Genomic DNA, 22,142 nt, shown 5'->3' on the forward strand with positions numbered 1-22,142 from the left:
TCTCCGACCATAAGGGCCAAGAGCTTTCCCTTAGATCCAGTAGTCAGGAAAACCTCCAGGCTTTAGTCGTGACACTACATATGCATTTGAAGATGGTGGACTACAGTACATGAGAGACTGGCTGGGTGTAAGATGTCCTAGTCTGAGAATGTTATTTCAGTGAGGTGAAGGGGGGATGAGATGAGTTGCCAGATCCTAGCATTGTCAGGGGGCTTTGTTCCTCGGGGCTGAGACTGAGTCAGTGGAAGGCATCACCTGCACATGAAACACAGTGCACCTCTAGGCATTGTGCTCCCAGGGTCAGACTCCCAAGGAGACTGTAAACAAACACACACATACACGTACATACACACGCGTGTGCACACAGACATGCATACACATTCATAGATATTCACATAACTCACAATAGACAAGAACACACATATGAGTGCACACACACACACACACACACAGATTTATGCAGACACATTCACAGATATGAAAATATCACACTACACATGACACACACACACACACACACACACACACACACACACACACACACACACACACACACACACACACACAGACTCACTTGCAGACCCACGGCACAATGGCTCTATTTTGAGCCTGTGAAGGAAGCAGAGTTGAATGAATCCTATCCTGCAGGTCCGGGTTCCCAGGGACAGGGCTCACGTCCTCCGCTGCCCGCCTCCCTCACACCCCCCACTCCCCCCTGTCCCTGTCATCTAACTCACTGTAACCTTCCCACAGTCCCACAGTCCCTTCCCTGTCTGACCCCTTGGACGCCAACCCTGCTATGTGTTGAACAGAACATAGTGGCTAGACCAGGGGTCTCCAAGAGGTTGACCACCAGTAGCTCACAGCCCACAGATGAGTAGCTCGCTAAAAATTCTTAAAGTGCCTGCTATTTTTCATGTTTTCCACGGAAAACTGTCACAAACAAATCTCACAAGAATCAGACACTTCAAGCTCTCAGCTACTATCTAATCAACGCTGACATTATCCCACCCCTGGTTAGCCACTATTGGCTTAAAAAGCCGAAGTCTGCCAATTGATTTCCAGCAATATTGCCCTGTCTGTCTGAGTGGTTCGAACGTTTGTCTTTCACTCCGTGTGTAGCAGGTTTATGTGATAACCATATTGTGGGTTGACAGAAATACTTTCCCCAAAACCTTCTCAATTAAATGATAACTGCAAAGTAGCCTTACTTGGCAGAAGTATATCATTTGTATCTATTATTTTCAAACTTTGCCATGAAATGAGCAGCAGCAGTACAGAACCATCGTTCCTCACTCGCTCGATGAGCAATTAAAGGGCCAGACACACAATTAATGGGGAATTACACAAAATAATCAACTTTTTTTTTCTCTTCCAGACCAAAAAAAAGGTATTCTGATTAGCTTGTTTCATGTTTTTTTAAAGCAGCTCTCAAGCTAGAAAAGGTTGGAGATCCCTGGGCTAGATGATAGCTAGATAACAAATAAACAGTATAGAGATCATATCTATACATACAGTAGCTTCTGGATAATAGTAATTCTGTTTCATATTCTCTATTGGAATTCTCTATTTTATATATTCTTTATTTTACATTAGCATCCGTAAAAATGGAAAGTGGATGACAATTTCACATCAAAACATACTCTTAAAAAATATGTATGATATTGAATAATATTGCAGTTTATAGGAATGTGATTGATTCAAATACTTACTCTTCACAATATATACAGTATGTAGTCTAACGGTGTTTGTTTTTTCATATAGTGGTATGGAAATGTTCTGGGAATCTTGTGAAAGACAATGACGTGCATACCGTGCTGGAATAACGAATGTTCTTTGAATCCAGGGCAAAGGTCTCAGAGTGAATGATTATGTCTTCGAAGGAGTCAGCGTCGTAATTGATCAAGAGATGTTGAGTCTAGGCGTACATTTTTGATGCGCCTGAGGCTCGTTGGCTAACGTGGGTGTTGTTATCAGTTTCCTCTCTGTTGTAGAACGAGTAGAAGCCCATGGCTGTAAATCACATACCGCTGACATTTACAGACTTACAACAGACACACATGACACACAGGGTGTGAGGGACCTGATCCACTCCACACGTGTGTTTTGTCAGGTCTCCATAAACTGTAACTAAATATTATAAACACATTCCTGTGAAGGGCAGCTTTGAGTAAGACAGCCCCATGTGTCTGAATGAAAGATCAGGGCCGGAATGTTCCTCAGACAGACACAGCCACAGGATTTCTACCTTGGTACAAACACGTGCATCTACACACACCCAAACACAGGCATGGACACACACATACATGTACATACACATACACACACCCACACACACACGGGCATGGACACACACAGGCACGTACGCTGACACACACACACACACACACACACACACACACACACACACACACACACACACACACACACACACACACACACACACACACACACACACACACACACACACACAGACACACACACACAAGCGTATACAATACAGTACGCTGACCGACATACTGTTCACACAGACAAACAAAGACGGAAGACGGACACACACATGGTCTCTAACACATCTGTCAGGGCAGAGGGTGTTCTGTCTTTTTACACAGGCATTAGCTGTTTTCAAACCTGCATATTTTCAACTGATTACTGCAAATGGACTCCCATTCGGAGCACGGTGGAGGGGACATGTGGTTGCTATTTGCGTGGAATGGTGCATTTAGAGGGGGAGGGAGGGGAGGCGAGGGGAGGGGCGAGATGGGGGTCCGCAGGCGGACCAAGCCTCTCTGCCCTGTGTGTGGGGTCACGGAGCTGGGGTCAAAGGGTGAAGATCATTGTGCTTTGTGTGTGAGGTGAAAGTGGCCCCAAGAAGATTTTCCTGACTACCTGACCTAACAAGGAAAAACTCTGAAAATGTGTTTTCTCTGAAAAGCAAAACTTGGGTCTGGTCATTATGTGTGGTGGTTGTAATGTTTGACTACAGGGTTGGCATTTACAGGGAGTGTGAAAGTGAGTGGGATCAAATGTAGGAGCTCTGGGGTCAGGGGGGGGGGTCACAGATGGTTGAACAGGTCAATGTGTGGGACAACAGTAGGGTTAAAACGTGAGGTCATAGTGTGAGGTCATTGCTAAGGGTCAGTGGGTCAGCAAGGTGTGCAGTTGCTGAGATGGGGGGCATGGGACACGTACTGCTGTTATTCAGCTAATAACAGAAACACCTTTCTCCTTCAAAATACCTCTCCCCTGTGACTACAATTCCTGTGGAATGAAACATTTTATGTTCTCCTTACACAATCTTGTAGATTATAGATATGTACATATTATCAAAATCAACATGCAACTTTCAAAATGTCAAAAGTCCGTTCCATTCAACAGTTCCTACATTAAATGTATAGAATTAATCCTAAAATCACAACATATTATATTCAATGATATTCAAAATTGATAGATAATAAATAATACCAAATAATATAAATAAATATTAAAGTGCTACTGTATGGAGTTTTTTTAAGTACTTATAGGACTGATATTTAAAGGGGCATTTGACCCTAAAACCACTTTTTCACATAGTTCTCATCAGTGTACCGTTAATAGGATTTAACGGTACAACATTTTATTTTGCACATATATGTACAAGCCTCATAGCTATTATAATAGAAGATCTGTGTTTACTTCCTGGAAAATGCTCATGAATATGCAAAATGAATCTTGCTTGATTTAGGGCTTCAGGAGACTGGAAGCAACATATCTTCAAAAGTTGAATGTTGACATGCACAATTTTCTGGCACTGTATCAAAAGTGGACTAATGAAGAATATATGAAGAAATGGTTTTCAAGTGAAATTCCCCTTTAAAACAATGAGAGGGTCAAAATAGGTATGGGACTGCGTTAAAATCTATCATGTAGTAACTCACAAGTCAACTAGTATTATGACCAGGTCAGAACATAAGAGATGGGGCGTTTTAGCGATTTTTCTAAATGAGTTCTAACAAGCTAGTAGAATATGTGGAAAAAGCGTGCAGACTTACATATGAAGGGTCTGAGTGACTTACATATGAAGGGCTTGACACTGCTGTGGATGTGCTTGTGCTGCTTCAGGCCAGAGGACGTTGCAAAGGTCTTCCCGCAATCGGGACAGGCGTGAGCCCGTGCCCCCACGTGCTGCGAGCGGATGTGCCTCTGCAGGTTACTGGGGTCTGTGAACACCTGCTGGGGGGGGGACGACGAGGGGGACACACGGGGGGGTCACCCATCTGCGACTATGGATACAGTACATGGAGGAGATGCATGTACATGCACACACACTTGTTCACACATTCAATTAAACACAAAATGTACTCTAATAAAGGGCTCTCCAACCCTGTTCCTGTAGGTTTTCACTCCAACTCCAGTTGTACCTCAACCAGCTAATTATTAGAATCAGGTACGCTAGATGAGGGTTAGAGTGAAAACATACTGGATGGTAGCTTTCCAGGAACAGCGTTGGAGAGCCCTGCTCTAGTAACATACACCCACCCACCTACCCACCCAAACACAACTGTACCTTTGAGCAGGTACATGACTGTACCTTTGTGCAGTTTTCACATTCGTAGTGCTTGCCACTGTCATGTGACATCTGATGACGAATCAGGTTGGATTTCCAGTTGAAGGCCTTGGGGCACTGGTCACACTTGTATTCCCTCTCCTCCGAGTGAGACAGAGAGTGAGCTTCCAGACTGCAGGAGAGACGCACAGACAGACAGAGGAACATTATTCCAACCCTCTGCCTCACTAGCCTCTCAACTAAAAACAACCCAATAAAGTAACATGAATGAAGTGTGTAAACAAGGACCTTACCCAGGATCAATAACAGTTCAAAAGACAACTATAGATTCAAGTTGATGTGCAGTTGATATACAGCCATCATCAGGCATGTGAGGGGGTGCAGGTTGAGTGACATAGAGGGGTTCTGAGCTGAGGGGCACTGAGTGTTCCCGGTCCTATCAACAAGGGGGAAAGAGGACGCCTTCTCACCTCTGGAGGTCGGGGAACACCTGATCACACTCCTTACACTCCTGGGGGCCGTCGTGGTCGTGGCCGTCGTGGCTGAGGCTGTGGGACAGGTGCAGGTCGTGAGGCTCCAGGCCTTCGGGGCCCTCCAGGTCACTACTGTCCCCTCCAGGGTTCCCCAGGAAGGCTGAGGTGGGTGTCCCACATGGAACCTTCTGGTGGTCCAGCAGCTCAGAGACAGACTCAAAGAGCTGATCACAATCCTCACAGCGATACTGTCTCTCCTCTGGACAGGGGGAAGTAAGGGGAAGAATATCTTAGGTGTGTGTGTGTGTGTCTGTGTGTGTGTGTGTGTGTGTGTGTGTGTGTGTGTGTGTGTGTGTGTGTGTGTGTGTGTGTGTGTGTGTGTGTGTGTGTGTGTGTGTGTGTGTGTGTGTGTGTGTGTGTGTGAACTGACCGTGCATATCAGGAGCCATGCTGTCACATGAATAATCCTCTGCCTTCATGTACAGAAGCAGCTCCTCTCCTGGTTGGATCTCTCGAGTCACTCTGTAGAAGATCTGCAAAACCCACACACACACAGATTTAAACATATGAAATTACAGTATATACATACATGAGTACACACTCACACACTCAAAACCTTGTCAACCAACGCCATATAACACACTCACCTCCACTTTACTGAAACAAAAACACTCTGATGCAAAAGCAAACAAACGTTGACTCAACACACACACACACACACACACACACAGTTTATAAAGCAGGGAGGATATTGGGGGCTGAGCGTGAAGCAGGGAGGGCCATATAATATGTTAGTAGTGGGACCAGAATGCTCTCAACACGGCTGGACCTCTGAGGAAGAGGCAGTAAAAGAGAGGAAGATGTGGTACTGCTGCAGTGCATGGTGACATATTTGTGATGCTGTGTGTGTGTGTGTGTGTGTGTGTGTGTGTGTGTGTGTGTGTGTGTGTGTGTGTGTGTGTGTGTGTGTGTGTGTGTGTGTGTGTGTGTGTGTGTGTGTGTGTGTGTGTGTGTGTGTGCGTGTGTGTGTGTATATAGAGTAGCCAAGACTCCACCTGCCCACTCTATACCAGTATCATGCTAAGCTTTATCAAAAAGGACTGTAATATGCTCATGGTCCTAGTGCACGGTGACAGAACTCTGGAGAGGTGTACAGTACTAAGGATCACATGACTACCTGTGGAGCTACATGTGTACAGTACACATTCAAAGGCAAACACTTACATGCACAGCATATATGCTACGCCACACACAAACACACATTCACAGACACTACTACACACTACACACACAATCCACACAATCCACCTACTCCAAGGTGTGTGTGTGTGGGGGGGCTATAGTGAATGAGTCATCTGAGAGACCCTGAGATCTCTGGGACTTCCCATACGAACACAATAGATGCTCTCCCAAACAATCACAGATGGCGTTATTTTTGGCACGCCTTGAAGGTTTAACTTACTAACTTCCCTTACAGCACCGTGGTGACATTTGGACGGGAAGGGGGGGGGTTATTAGAAATATGACAGGGCAGTCTTCTGGGATGGGCGCGGGTCACAGGGACACCGGCCCTGGGAGATAACGTACCCGGCTCGCCATGACATCAGTGCGGCGCGACGGCAGCGAGGGCCAAGCGGCCTGGTCAGAGGGGAGCCAGACTCGACCCCATTGTTCAGGAGGAGAATGCAAGGAACTGAGAGGGTCCCAATAGCCGAGCGACTAGCTCTTTCAGCTGCCCCCTCGTCTGTATAGAGCCCCCCTCTCACCCCCTCCCAGCTCCTTCTTGCCGTTCTAGCGCAGTCAACAGCTCTCGGTCCAGGACTTTAGCCCTCAGACCAACAGGCCACAATAATATCGATGGTTGGGAACAATAAAAGAGCAGTTCAGACAGCCGTCTAGGGCTGCAGGGATTCCGCCCTCAGAAACTGATAGGATCTTTGAGGGGGAGTCTTTGAAAAGCTATCAGGGGTACAGCTAGCCTGATCCCAGATCTGTTTGTGCTGTCTTGCGTGACAATGAGTGACAAAGAGTTGGCAAGACAGCACAAATTGATCTGGGTTTAGGGTACAGCCGCTAGTGGACCGTGGCACAGAGGGGGCAGAATGTGGCCACGGGGAGCGAGTTACTGCAGCTAGTATCTCTGCTCTTGTGCAGATGGTGTACAATCTGGCTCACAGGCACTGCAGTGAGTACCAACATGGGGGAATTCCCCTCAGGAACGCCCCTTGCCTGTGGGCCGCCACAGACAAACACTCAAACAAACACAAACAAACATACCGTACACACCCCAAAACACACATACACGCAAGCATGCACACACACACAAACACACAAACTGGTTGTACGTTTCTGCACTGTACAGATCTCCAACTCCTCTCAAAAAGCCTTATGAGTTGTCCCTATAAGGGCAGGCTGACACAGAGTGAGAGAAGCCCAGTCTGGGGCTGTAAATGGACAGTAGCTAGAAATAACAGAGAGCTAGATAAGAACAGTGTTTGAGTTCACACTGTGAGGGCCAGCCAGCCACACCTTTGTACTAGACGGGAACCACTGAGGAGAGAGATCCCCAAGCCTTGACCTCCGGAGCCCCAAGCCTTGACCTCTGGAGAACCAAGCCTTGACCTCTAGAGCTCCAAGCCTTGAACTCTAGAGCCCCAAGCCTTGACCTCTAGAGCCCCAAGCCTTGACCTCTAGAGCCCCAAGCCTTGACCTCTAGAGCCCCAAGCCTTCACCTCCAGAGCCCCAAGCCTTCACCTCCAGAGCCCCAAGCCTTGACCTCTAGAGCCCCAAGCCTTGACCTCTGGAGGACCAAGCCTTGACCTCTAGAGCCCCAATCCTTGACCTCTAGAGCCCCAAGGCTTGATCTCTAGAGCCCCAAGCCTTGACCTCTAGAGCCCCAAGCCTTGACCTCTAGAGCCCCAAGCCTTGACCTCTAGAGCCCCAAGCCTTGACCTCCAGAGCCCCAAGTCTTGACCTCTAGAGCCCCAAGCCTTGACCTTCAGAGCCCCAAGCCTTGACCTCCAGAGCCCCAAGCCTTGACCTCTAGAGCCCCAAGCCTTGACCTCTAGAGCCCCAAGCCTTGACCTCTAAAGCCCCAAGCCTTGACCTCCAGAACCCCAAGCCTTGACCTCCAGAGCCCCAAGCCTTGACCTCTAGAGCTCCAAGCCTTGACCTCTAGAGCCCCAAGCCTTGACCTCCAGAGCCCCAAGCCTTGACCTCCAGAGCCCAAGCCTTGACCTCTAGAGCCCCAAGCCTTGACCTCCAGAACCCCAAGCCTTGACCGCCAGAGCCCAAGCCTTGACCTCTAGAGCCCCAAGCCTTGACCTCTAGAGCCCCAAGCCTTGACCTCTAGAGCCCCAAGCCTTGACCTCTAGAGCCCCAAGCCTTGACCTCCAGAGCCCCAAGCCTTGACCTCCAGAGCCCAAGCCTTGACCTCTAGAGCCCCAAGCCTTGACCTCCAGAACCCCAAGCCTTGACCGCCAGAGCCCAAGCCTTGACCTCTAGAGCCCCAAGCCTTGACCTCTAGAGCCCCAAGCCTTGACCTCCAGAGCCCCAAGCCTTGACCTCCAGAGCCCAAGCCTTGACCTCTAGAGCCCCAAGCCTTGACCTCCAGAACCCCAAGCCTTGACCGCCAGAGCCCAAGCCTTGACCTCTAGAGCCCCAAGCCTTGACCTCTAGAGCCCCAAGCCTTGACCTCTAGAGCCCCAAGCCTTGACCTCCAGAGCCCCAAGCCTTGACCTCCAGAGCCCAAGCCTTGACCTCTAGAGCCCCAAGCCTTGACCTCCAGAACCCCAAGCCTTGACCGCCAGAGCCCAAGCCTTGACCTCTAGAGCCCCAAGCCTTGACCTCTAGAGCCCCAAGCCTTGACCTCCAGAGCCCCAAGCCTTGACCTCCAGAGCCCCAAGCCTTGAACTCTAGAGCCCCAAGCCTTCACCTCCAGAGCCCAAGCCTTGACCTCCAGAGCCCCAAGCCTTGACCTCCAGAGCCCAAGCCTTGACCTCCAGAGCCCAAGCCTTGACCTCCAGAGCCCCAAGCCTTGACCTCCAGAGCCCAAGCCTTGACCTCCAGAGCCCCAAGCCTTGACCTCCAGAGCCCCAAGCCTTGACCTCTAGAGCCAGCCAGGAGTCACAGGATACACAATCATTATTAGACTTTAATACCTTGCATTATCAATGGGGGATTGGGCCAATATAACACACCAGGATAGGTACCTAGACAAATATAACACTGAGGATAGGTACCTAGACAAATATAACACTGAGGATAGGTACCTAGACAAATATAACACTGAGGATAGGTACCTAGACAAATATAACCCTGAGGATAGGTACCTAGACAAATATAACACTGAGGATAGGTACCTAGACAAATATAACCCTGAGGATAGGTACCTAGACGAATATAACACTGAGGATAGGTACCTAGACAAATATAACCCTGAGGATAGGTACCTAGACAAATATAACACTGAGGATAGGTACCTAGACAAATATAACCCTGAGGATAGGTACCTAGACGAATATAACACTGAGGATAGGTACCTAGACAAATATAACCCTGAGGATAGGTACCTAGACAAATATAACACTGAGGATAGGTACCTAGACAAATATAACACTGAGGATAGGTACCTAGACAAATATAACCCTGAGGATAGGTACCTAGACAAATATAACCCTGAGGATAGGTACCTAGACGAATATAACACTGAGGATAGGTACCTAGACAAATATAACCCTGAGGATAGGTACCTAGACAAATATAACCCTGAGGATAGGTACCTAGACAAATATAACCCTGAGGATAGGTACCTAGACAAATATAACCCTGAGGATAGGTACCTAGACAAATATAACCCTGAGGATAGGTACCTAGACAAATATAACCCTGAGGATAGGTACCTAGACAAATATAACACTGAGGATAGGTACCTAGACAAATATAACACTGAGGATAGGTACCTAGACAAACACACATACTCACACGCACACACATACATAGACAAACACATGAGCAAACACACATGCACAAACATGCACGCGTGCACACACACACACAATACACTCTCCCTCTCTCTCTCTCTCTATCTCACAGTGTTTCTTGTAGAGGTCATAACTACAGACGTATCAGAGGCTATTATCTTGGAGAAGTTGGTTACCTTGACATCATTAGTCACTAGTGCAAACAAAGAGTCCGATTTTCCTCGGGACACTGACACGCCCTCTCTGTTCCTCCAACGTCCTTCCTCTCAGATAGGTCATCTATCAGGTATGCCAGCCACCAGCTACAGTGCTGATCTAGGATCAGGTCCTCTCTGTCTATATAATTGTATTCATTATGATCCAAAGGACAAAACTGACCCAAGATCAGCACTCTTACTCCGAGACACTTAATGAATACGGGCCCTGATCTAGGATCAGTTCCTCCCTGTCTATATAATTGCATTCATTATGATCCAAAAGACAAAACGGATCCTAGATCAGCACTTCCACACTGAGACACTCAACTCTCCAGTCTACTTCTATGATCACAGAACCTTTCACACATTAAAACAGCCAATTCATCCACTTCATGTCTCTTTGTGCTGCGTGGGAGAATCAATATGGCTAATGAGATTAGCCCTCATATCCATCCACAGTCTTATGAAAGAGTCTTTAGTCGCTCGTCAGATCATGAGAATTACACTGCTAATCCATTTACCCTTCAGCCTGTCCCATGTAGGCTACTGTACGAGTGGGATATGGTTGAGACATTTCCATAGTAAAAATACTTCAAATCTATTCTCTGTACAATGCTCAGTGATGATCACAGGTGAATCTGACCAGAGAGCAGTTTAATTCACCACTATGGTGCTGAAAAAAAAAACAGTTTTTACTCCCAACAGATCTGATCTCAGATCATTGATTGAATGAGACCCAATAGTCACCGACTGCAGTGCAGAGCGTTGATGAGTAGTTATTGTTATCGGTAATAACACTGTTTAAAATAACATGTTACACATGTTTATACTTCGCTAACTTTGACCAGCTCTTAACACTAAGACATGATCACACACGCCATACTGCTGCAGCACTATGCAAGCCTTGCTATTCCCTATGTCGAGCACGCACACACACACACACACGCACGCACACACACACACACACACCCGAGTAGGAACCCCTGACAGTTCTTCTAGCTCTCTTTCTTCTCTCTCCTCCCTTCCTCCACTCCCCTCTTCCTCTCCTTTACTTTCCTCACCCTCTTGAGATTGGACATAAAGTTTTATTATAAACAGGACTAGGTCAGAAATAAGAGGATTGAAGCCAGGTTAGTCCACAATGTGGGACTGATTGTGTAAGAGGGTGTAATATGTGGTTTCAGGCTGACTTCACAGTCAGCACTTCCCAGCAGCTGTAAAACCTGTTGGAAAGAGGTAAGGGACTACATTCCTCACTTCCAGCTTTAGGATGAGGAGCACGGGGAGCCATCAGAACCGCAATGAACATTCACATAGTCCTGCTAAAGGGCCCGATCATGCACAGTGTGTGGATAAAGAGGCATATAAAAGACAAACACACACATTCATACTCTGATAGAAACATAACTAATAGACTTTTCTGACATCCAACCAGACCACTCCACTTTACACACGGAATTTAAGCCTAGACAGGCTTTGCGGGCCGTTACTGTGCTATGAAAAACATCAGGTTTGTCCGGAAGACGTGAAGACAGTGTTGTGACAGTGTGTGGTACCTAGCAGTAATCTGATCACAGCCTTGTCCATGACCCAGGCCAGACTCAGACAGCCACCCGAGCAGAACCACAGTGAAAACAGTCAGTCACACCTCAGAGAGAGGGCCAATCAGAAGGCTACATCAAACACTGCATCACATTGGTTTGTGTCTCAAATGGCACCCTATTCCCTACATAGCGCACTACTTTGGACCAGAGCTCTTATAGGGGGCATACATAGTGCACTATAGAAAATAGGGTGACAACTGGGACACACCCATTGGGATTCTTTATACTACTCTGTCAAATAAGAATCTGAAGTAGTCTTCCTCTCAAAATACACTTTTTCTAAATAATTTGGAGTGTTAAATAACCGCTTGTATAGTGACATTATGATAACGTTAATGATGATATAATCATGATGACAATGTTTCTAGTTACAAATTACATCCAGTCATCAATATTACATTTGAAACCGATTCCTTGTCTGTTATCTGCAACATATATAAGTATTTCTAAACTCTTTATGAAGAAGTAATGAAAAGTGATACAAACTTTTCTATCAATTTATCTTCCGTCAAGACATGGAATGCACTGTCCATGTCAAATGAAGTCTCCCTTACTATAGGTGTGTGTGTGTAGTCTGAGTCCATAAAATACGATTTAACCAGTGAATGAGTGAAGTGAAAATGCCCCTATGTGTCAGATAGGCCTTCCTGTCCTGTCTCTTCCAGGTGAGGAGGGAAAGAGCCATGGGGCATTCCACACATATCTGGAAGTATACAGTGCAAGCGTGTGTGAAGTGTCTGTGACTATCAGCACGACAGCCGTGTGTGATCTGGCCCTGTGGTCCTCCACACACCGAAGCCAAGACACAATTACACAGAAACACAACACACAGATGGGCCCTCTGAGGCCAGGTGTGTGTGTGTGTGTGTGTGTGTGTGTGTGTGTGTGTGTGTGTGTGTGTGTGTGTGTGTGTGTGTGTGTGTGTGTGTGTGTGTGTGTGTGTGTGAGAGGAGAGGGGAGCTGATACTGAACGCAGGGTGGGCCGCACAGGGGCTATCTGAACTAGATCACAATAACACCTTCTAACACAACACCAGGCAGGACATGGCGGTTCACTAAGGCCCTGTGGCAGGCAGGAGGGCGGTCTCCTCTTCACATACCTGATCATCTATCTGGCACGGCGTCAGGTTGTGCTGGTGGGCCGTGGGGGAAAACTGGATGTGCTTCAGCCAGCTCCCGATATCAGGCTCGCTGGCATCCACACAGAACTTTACATGGCCCGACCCGTCCAAGATCTGGAGAGAGGTAGAGGGGGGGGGGTTAACACTTTGATCTCTATCTGATTCTGCACAGGTTACTGTGTCCACATGGACGAACCACATACCTCCCACCGAGAAACAAGGCCACACTCACTGTTGTGAGGCTGCATTATTACACACGCAGGGCAGGAACACACACACACACACACACACACACACACACACACACACACACACACACACACACACAAATGAAAAGCCCACTCAAACTCATACACAGGGACAGTCACACTCTCTAGGACAGCAGTGAAACGCAATAGAGAATATCACTGTGCTGAATGTGCACAACTAAAAGGCATGTCTTTCAATTACTTGACATGTAAAACAATGTTTTTAAGACATCAAAACAAATGTATTTCTTTATTGCTGAACATTTACAATTATCTCATGAATATGGTAATCAAAATGAACATATTGGATCCATTTCACTGTGTGCAACATGTTTCATAACAATGCTTACTATCAAGTGACCTAAAAATGAAATACTGAGTTGTGCTGAATAAATGAAGGCACAAAAAGCAACCACAAAATCAGTGTTGGTATTTTGTCTAAACCAAAAAAAACGGTGTTATTAAATTATTATTACACATTTATATTCGTATCAACATTTGTTGAAACATTTACTCTATTCCACAATTCCTGATATCAACTGGTTTTCTTTTGAAATAAAACGTAATATTATTATAAAGCTGAAGTTGATTGAAAAGTCTCTCAGAGGGTTGATGATGAGGATATATTGGACAATAGCGCCTAATATTTAGGAGTGAAAAGCACGTTAACCCCAGCGGGCTGCGACATGCAAATAACCTTTAATGCACACCATTCACTCAACCAAAACACGACCAATTTTATAAAGAACTCCCTGATTTCTACTTTATTATCAGCTATGTAGGCATAATTAACTACCCTATCATATTCAGTAAATTAACTATATTACCATATGACCAAAGCAGGCCTATACATACAATAAAACGTCATTCTACTTAGATAGATGCTAGGAATAGATAAATGATAGGCCTAATAATTATTCGGAAATATTTTTTTTTACAACGAATTAAGGTGAGATATAATTCGTGTGAAAAGGCCACTGTGGATGTCAGCCAGGACAGGAGTTCGTTGCAGTCTACACAATTTATAACATACAGACAAAATAACAAAATAGCCGAATGCTCGGTTTTTTCTGGCCTACCTTGAAAATGTGATAAGCACATGTGTCAACAATGCACATAATCTTTATTTATTTGCTAAATTCACTTTGCATTATGAATTAAATTCTGCAAGACAATGGAAAATGACATATTACTTATTGCCTATAATTTAAACACAGATAATGTTTTAATCAATAAAAACGAACCAATAATATGCCTATAGCATGTTTGCCTATAAACACGATTTAAAAAAGAAAGCATATAGGATATAGCCTATTACTGACATAGTAAATGAACTTTATTCGGAAACAAATCAATGGCAGGAAATGATAAGTGATAACAGTTACGAGAAGAAGAAGCAAGACATATTGTTCTGATCCATAATTGAATATCGGTTAAGAACACCAATCGATGTTTATGTTGCCTAAAATATTGAATCATGTCTGATGAAAACGTATTGACTCACTCTGTAAAAATACTTGTCAATAGTTTGACAATTAATTTATATTGAGAGCTCATACGATTAATTATAACCATAATTTTATCACTGAGAAAGAACACGTCAGAATTTTATTACCAAACGAACAAAGGTTATAAAATAGATCGCTGCTTACCGTGGTAAATCCTCTGCACAATTGGTGCAACAAGACAATATCTGCAAATACGACGTGCGCAGAAATAAAATAAAATAAAAACTGTTGATGAAAACTGCAATGTCTTGTTTGGAAATAACCACAAAAATGTGAAAATGTATCGGTCGTTTAGTTTTGCTCCATTTGTGTAATGCCCTGTGTTCTTGAAAGCGCCAAGGGATTTGACAGTGTATTTTCTCTTTCTCCGACCCACAAGACGTTTGCTCCTCTCTCTCTCTCTCGCTCACTTATTGTCATGTAGACACCGGCATAATCCCTAGGCACATTAACTTGGTCCAAGTTGAGCCCGTCAGCGCGAGCCCGTCTCGTCCGCTCCTCTCTTTCTGAACCTCCACTGTTCCCAGGTGTCAGCGCGGTGGAGCGAGCGACTTTTCCTTTCTCTCTCCCCCCGGCGCGTGATAGTGAGATGGAAGGATCGCCCACCTACTTGCGCGTCCCGTACTGTGTGATGTGTGTGTTTCTGTTTCACGGACTGTCTCTTAAAGAGGATCTTGCTCGCCCATCCATAGAGAGCAATGCAAAACGGGCTATCTTGCCTGTCCGCAGTCGGAAGTTGAGCGACTCTACCCGCAGTAAATTTTAAAGTGACAGGGGACCGGTGGAGAGGCGAGGTCAGAGAGAGGTCGGGATGGGCTTCTATGCTATTGACTACATACACACACCAGCCCAATTTGCCTTTAATGAAACCACCGAATAATTATGCAATGATTCGCATTTCACTCGTTTTTCCCTGAGCAATGAGGGGTGGGTTCGCCGCTCACTCCTAGCCCAGTTAAAGCACAAAATGCTATTAGCTTAGACTTCTGAATGATGACAGTGACTCTCATCTAAGAATATTATACATTTACAAAATAATTGTGCTATTCATAAAATACGTAATGGACTGTAAAAAAGTATTGTTTTAATGAAATAAAGCCTCATTAATAGTCCAAGTGAAAACAACAACTTTTATTGTTAGGCCTAAGTGACGCTTTCCTTGTTTGCTTGGAGCACCTGCTTTACGAGACAGACAAGGCATGCGCCCCAATGACCTGTCTCGCCCTAGCCGCTCTGAGAGACACAGGACGCAGGTGACCAACATGCCACCATCCTGCATGGTGTTGTTACACACATTTCTAAACATACCAATACAATTTATAGCTTTGTAAATATTATTCTGCTAAACTGTAATGAATGGTAATGAATGGTAACAGCTTGCATATACAGCAGGGCCAACATGCATACAATTAAGACTTTTTTCTGCTTTTGTTGTTGTTGTTGCTTGTTTGTATGTTTAAACTTTTTTTTAAATACTAATGCTATTGTATTGTCCATTTTCACTCTTTTTTCTTAACATTTATGTCCAACTCTAAACTCTTTTGGATAATCAAATCGGGGGGGGGGGGGGGGGGGGGGGGGGGGGGGGATAGACCACTTAGAATAATACAAAAGTAGGCTATAGTCTACTTGATTATTCAGGGAAAGCATGAACAGGGGTTTATACTGTTCTGGGGTGGGGGGTGGGGGGGGGTGCGAAGAGATTATTAATATGTCTCAGTGGCCGCTATCTGTGACATTGACCTTCTATCCCAGATAATGCCCATTGTTTGATGAAATTGCAGAGCAAATGTGCAGGAAGGACAGGAAAAATCATGTGTAAATAAGGTGAACCTCGCCAGAGATTCCCATAGTCCGCGCTGCTTGAGAACCCAGAAGAGCCCCCGGTCCGCAGCTCATTGATTTCCTGCCTTTCCTCGACTTGTCCATTGTTGGAAGCCTTTTTAATTTAGCCATAAATTGGGAAAGCTCAAGCTATGAGCTGTTCTATTTTCTTCCTGTCAGGATGAGGGATTTGTTTTATGATCCATTGTTTATTAAATACAAGTAATCTGGGAAAGTGATTGCCCGGGCCTCTCCGGGTCTGATCGAGGATTCTGATAGAGACCAGAGTTCTTTCTGAAAGGGAGGAAACGTTTGTGGATAAACAAGGGTTTTGTGGTATCACTAGCAGGTCCGAGTGACCAGGGTAAATTGGGGTAAATGTAGATTGGACCAAAGGCCGCTCACGGTTTCTCAGCCTGTACTTCTCTCCCTAGTCAGGAGATGGCGTTCTCAACTGAACAAACTTTTACAAGGAATTAGTTGCCTTTCAATACGTTCTTTAATGCCATGCAGACCAATTTTGATAGGTGTTTTCTTTAGTGGAGAATTTAACAGCGTTTAGATTCATGGATAGCCTAAATTTGAGTTGTAAGCCTTCCATACTGAACGAAGTTCCCAGTCTGTGTGCCTATATCTCCTGAGAAAAGTGCATCAGTCAAGCGCGGAGACGCTGAGTTATTGAGATGGGGGTCATTGCTTTCTCGTCCGCAGAATTGCAGCACACAACATCGTCTACATTAAGGCGTTAAATTGCTAGATGAGACATGAAAGATTCAGTTGCATGGGCCTGAATATATAATCACCTGAACGACCTACAATACATCTCTTGGATCCACAATAAGAGGAGCCGTGGAAGTGAATTTTAAAACATTTGTTCATTTGTTAAATCCCCCATGTATAGTGATTTAAACCACAGCCTAATTTATGTTTATTTGAAAAACTCGCCACATAGTCTAGTCCATTATATTACGTAAGTATATTACATAGTTCGGCTTTATCAAAAGAACCCAAGCCTTTGTTATTTTGATTCTAGCACATAAAGTGTGTAATAGCTGTTTAATAACAGATTACAAACCAAAAAGCCTGCTCGAGGCTTTTTTTATTTCTCCTATTTTACGCCACTTACCGTTTCATTCTGATTTGGGTGACACTTCACATCTGCGGCATCCGGATAATGTTTTTTTGTACATCGACTTAAAAGTGCTGTGAAATTTCTCAAGGGTTTTCATGCTGATTTGTTTGTATTAGTTGTTTGTTTTAGCAACTCAATTACTTGGGAAAATGTTCTCAGTTTAAGTATTGGACAAATCCATCACTACATTTTCAAAGCTTTTCCCAATTTATATTGCAGTGTAGGAAACATGAGGCTACTTTGGTATAACAAATTATTTACGCTTGAGTTTCACAGGATATCAGTGGGCTATTTACAGTGCCTTCAGAAAGTATTCACACCCCCCTTGACTTTTTACACATTTTCTGGTGTTACAGACTGAATTTTAAATTTATTAAATTCATATTGTTTGACACTGGTATACATACAATATATCATAATGTTAAAGTGGAATTATGTTTTTAGACATTTTTACAAATTCATTAAAAATGAAAAGCTGAAATGTCTTATTTTATGGCAAAACTAAATAAGTTCAGGAGTGAAAATCTGCTAACAAGTCACATAATAAGTTGCATGGACTCTGTGTGCAATAATAGTGTTTAACATGATTTTTGAATGACTCATCTCTGTACCGCACGCATACAATTATTTGTAATTGGCGAGTTTCTCAGTCGAGCAGGGAATTTCAAACACAGATTCAACCACAAAAAACAGGGAGGTTTTCCAATGCCTTGCAAAGAAGGGCACCTATTGGTAGATATATATTTTTACTTAATGCAGACATTGAATATCCCTTTGGATGTGGATAAGTTATTAAATTACATTTGTAAAAATGTCTAAAAACATAATTCTACTTTGACATTATGGGATATTGTATGTATCAATACACTCAGTCACTACAAAGATACAGGCGTCCTTCCTAATTCAGTTGCCGGAGAGGAAGGAAACCACTCAGGGATTTCTCCATTGGTGACTTTAAAACAGTTACAGAGTTTAATGGCTGTGATAGGAGAAAAATTAGGATGGATATACAACATTGTAGTTATTCCACAATACTAAACTAACTGACAGAGTGAAAAGAAGGAAGTCTGTACAGAATACAAATATTCCAAAACATGCAACCTGTTGGCATTAAGGCCCTAAAGTAAAACTGCAACAAATATGGCAAAGAAAATAACTTCATGTCCTGAATACAAAGTTCTATGTTTGGGGAAAATCCAACACAACTCATCACTGAGTACCACTATTCATATTTTCAAGCACGGTGATGGCTGCATCATGTTATGGGTATGCTTGTCATCGGCAAAGACTAGGCAGTTTAGGATAAAAAGAAACAGAATAGCGCCAAGAACAGGCAAAATCCTAGAGGAAAACCTGGGTCAGTCTGCTTTCCAACAGACACTGGGAGGCATTTTCACCTTTCAGCAGGACAATAACCTAAAACACAAAGCCACATATACACTGGAGTTGCTAACATGGTGACATTGAATGTTCCTTAGTGGCCTAGTTACAGTTTTGACTTAAATCCCCTTGAAAATCTATGGTAAGACTTCAAAATGCATTAGTGTGTATCTGGTTTATAAAAGGGCTTCATTTGTTTGACTTGTTTATCTACACTCAGCTTGTGTATGAGTCAGAGCATTACGGCACCACGAGCCCCTCGGTGGGGATTCCTGGGCCGGGTAGGTGCAAACTGACTCCGTGAGGGAGCTACTCCCCGATGCCGACCGCCGTAACGAGTCAGGCTGCTGAGTCGCTCTAATGGAAACACTGTGTATAAGGTGAATTCCAGCACATCCTCCCGAAGAGGGAAAAAAAGAGAAGAAAAATAAAATATCGCAGCCAAATCCACATGAAATAGTTCCACCATTCATATGGAGAGACCTCCCATTGACACCGGCGAAAAGCTGCATTAAGCCTCCATCATGAGTCTCTACAGACGGGCCCACCTAGACAATTTATTTTGGTTAAGAGTGGGGCGATTCAATCAAGTGGTAAAAACATATTTAAAAACTCAAACGAATTTAGGAGTGATATAACTTTTGATACAACACCCGTGTCATGGTGTGTAATTTTAGGACAGTTATAGTGACTTCACTGCGAATTAGCCAACAACTTTATTTTGTCATGATTATGCAGAATATTTTAGTGTTCTAAATATGGGTTCTAATATCTATAATATAGCCTAATCGAGATTTAAAAAAGAAATACATATCAAATACAATAGACTATCGGTAAACATATCCAGGTGAGTAAAATAGACACTGCATAAACCATATCATTGATACTTTTTAAATTTTAAGTCAAAGCAGAAACGGACATTTTTGCATATGGCTACTATCTCTCCCACCGAACACCCCCAGCCCTCACCCCTCCAAAAAGTCCCTGTTTGGAGGGAGTCTCCTCACGGACCAATTCGCATTAAAAGAGAGCAGAGGAAATGAAAGGGGAAAAATGTAAATAAAACATTTCCTTGGTCTGGAAGTAGACCCGTTGCGAGCGCGTGTTAATCTCCACCTCGGTAATTTGGTTCTCCGGGAGAAGACAGAAGCCCCGCTGCTGTGCCCTGCACTTCATAAATCACAGCTTTATGTGGACAAGGTCAGCGGCCCCCTGGCTCAGCCCAGCTCCTCCGAGCGACACAGCGCGCCCGCTATGTTTTCCCTGCCGCCCGGGGCTCTCAGGACCAGACCAGCTCACTTCTAATTACTTTGGATTATTTTCATTTGCCGGGGTCAGCCAGGTATTTCGGGAGAGGGATGATTTCCTACAAATTCTTCGGCCTTTGATGACTGGGCCCTGCGTGTTTTCCGAATTAGTACCCCATCATTTTGGCAGTGTCTGTTCTGTTGTAGAGGCCCCCCAGCCCACTCCCGTGACAGCTCTGCTCTGCAGTGGGGCCCAGGCCAGGTTCCATCCCGACAACATGCAGGCGCTTTCCCACCCGAGACTGTGCAGCAGTGGGAGAGAAGCAGACATATGCTGACAGCTAAAATATAACTGGGAGATGTTAGAAAAAACGAAGTATAAATAGGCAATGCAATAAACAGAGAATTAGGAAGAGCTTTTTGATCCCTGTTGCTTTAAAATATATTAATTAACCTATGCGCCTATGCTATAGGCTTTATCAGCAACAGGGTGCTGTGATGAATGTCTAACCTCACAGTTAAGCTTAGTTTTGATATAATAATAATATTGTCAGATATAGGCTATGTGATGCATGAACCCGGATCTATGTTAGTCAATAACGTGTGCTTAAAAGTATTTTTAAAGTGTGCGTAAAAGTATCTTTGCTGCACATTGACGGTTCAATTCCCTTTTATTCCGATTCCAGAAAGATCCACATCTATAAGAGATTCTGCATGTGAATAAGATATATTGTCTCCTGTAGCTAAAATGAAGTAAATTGAATTGACAGCAGGAATGACTAGACGTGACTGGAGCGTTAAAACAAGGCATTGACCAAACATGACCACTGGCCTGAGGTACAATGTAGGCTACTATTCACACTGTGGGAGGAGGTAAATGTAAAAATCAGAGAGTGTGGCGAGGACTTGAAAACATACATGCAGCTGATTTTTGGAGCTACCCGGCGTGTGCCCCTGCTCCAAAGAGCAGCCGGAGGAATGCACCGTCGCGGGTGGGGGGGCTGAGTAGGAGGAGGAGGAGAAGGGGAGGGGGGGGTGTTACTGAGTCTGAGAGAGGTCCAACAGGCTTCCTCCGCAGCGCCTCAGCACACAGGCAACTCTGTATGTGTATTTGGACCACGGGGTGCGATAAAGTCGCACTGGAGTCAAAGGTAACGTTTTGAAAACATAAATTCAGCGTTGGAGAGCTGGAAAGTAAAACAAGCCTGGCCAGCAAGCCAGCCAGCCCGCACCACCCGGATAAAGCCCGGTAATTAGAGCATGTTGTTAGTCGCTGCAGGGTGAACAAATTGCTTCTTAAACGCTCGTAGATATCATCTTTAAAAGAGCCCCTTTATGTAAGGAAAGATGCAATAGAACACACCAGTTCAGAGGAGCGTGTGTCGCACATTCATTACATTTATGGAGCTGTCCGGCCACGTTTGAAATAGAGATCACTTGAGACAGGGACTGCGTGCTTTTCATACACCGTGACCAATTGAAAGGCTAATATTGACTGTTTCCGGGATATGTGAAAAAGCCGTCACATATAATGTCTGATGAAGCAAGACACTCAAACACTCGTTTCTCCAAGAGAGCCCATTCCACTCCATCCAACCCACCCCAACAACTCCCCCTCCTCGGTGGCTAGGCGAGATTTATGTCATTTCAGAAAGGTAAACTTGTTAATGACCAGTTTTACCCTGACTAGTTTTACACGCAGGTGTTCAGACATAACCATGGCATCACGCACACGTCACCAAGGTGCAGAGTCAAGGCGCGGGTTGATGGCTTGGGGGCGTGCCTTTCCAAACACGGCTTTCCATGAATTGCCCCATTTCTTTAAGCTTTACATTTTTTCGTGTTAGGTCTGCACACACCTTTTAATGACAGAAAATACC

At 44.5% G+C, this 22,142-nt stretch overlaps 1 protein-coding gene across 19 annotated transcripts in view; it reads right to left on the reverse strand.

The window, feature by feature from the left end:
- The window catches only part of LOC115206170 (histone-lysine N-methyltransferase MECOM), a 184,622-nt gene that overhangs the window by 16,255 nt on the left and 146,225 nt on the right, over nucleotides 1-22,142 (reverse strand). For 7 of the 19 annotated variants that reach the window (XM_029772826.1, XM_029772836.1, XM_029772834.1 and 4 more), the window contains exons 3-7: nucleotides 12,903-13,037; nucleotides 5,450-5,552; nucleotides 5,017-5,278; nucleotides 4,547-4,718; nucleotides 4,032-4,212 (exon numbers count right to left, since the gene is read on the reverse strand). In XM_029772826.1, the coding sequence (XP_029628686.1) occupies nucleotides 4,032-4,212; nucleotides 4,547-4,718; nucleotides 5,017-5,278; nucleotides 5,450-5,552; nucleotides 12,903-13,037 (853 nt within the window). Of the gene's footprint in view, nucleotides 1-4,031; nucleotides 4,213-4,546; nucleotides 4,719-5,016; nucleotides 5,279-5,449; nucleotides 5,553-12,902; nucleotides 13,038-14,823; nucleotides 15,461-22,142 lie in introns of those variants that run through there. The other 12 variants (XM_029772844.1, XM_029772841.1, XM_029772838.1 and 9 more) reach the window with 7 other exon arrangements.

This window comes from Salmo trutta, chromosome 13 (assembly GCF_901001165.1).
Source record: "Salmo trutta chromosome 13, fSalTru1.1, whole genome shotgun sequence".
Classification (NCBI taxonomy): Eukaryota; Metazoa; Chordata; class Actinopteri; order Salmoniformes; family Salmonidae; genus Salmo; species Salmo trutta.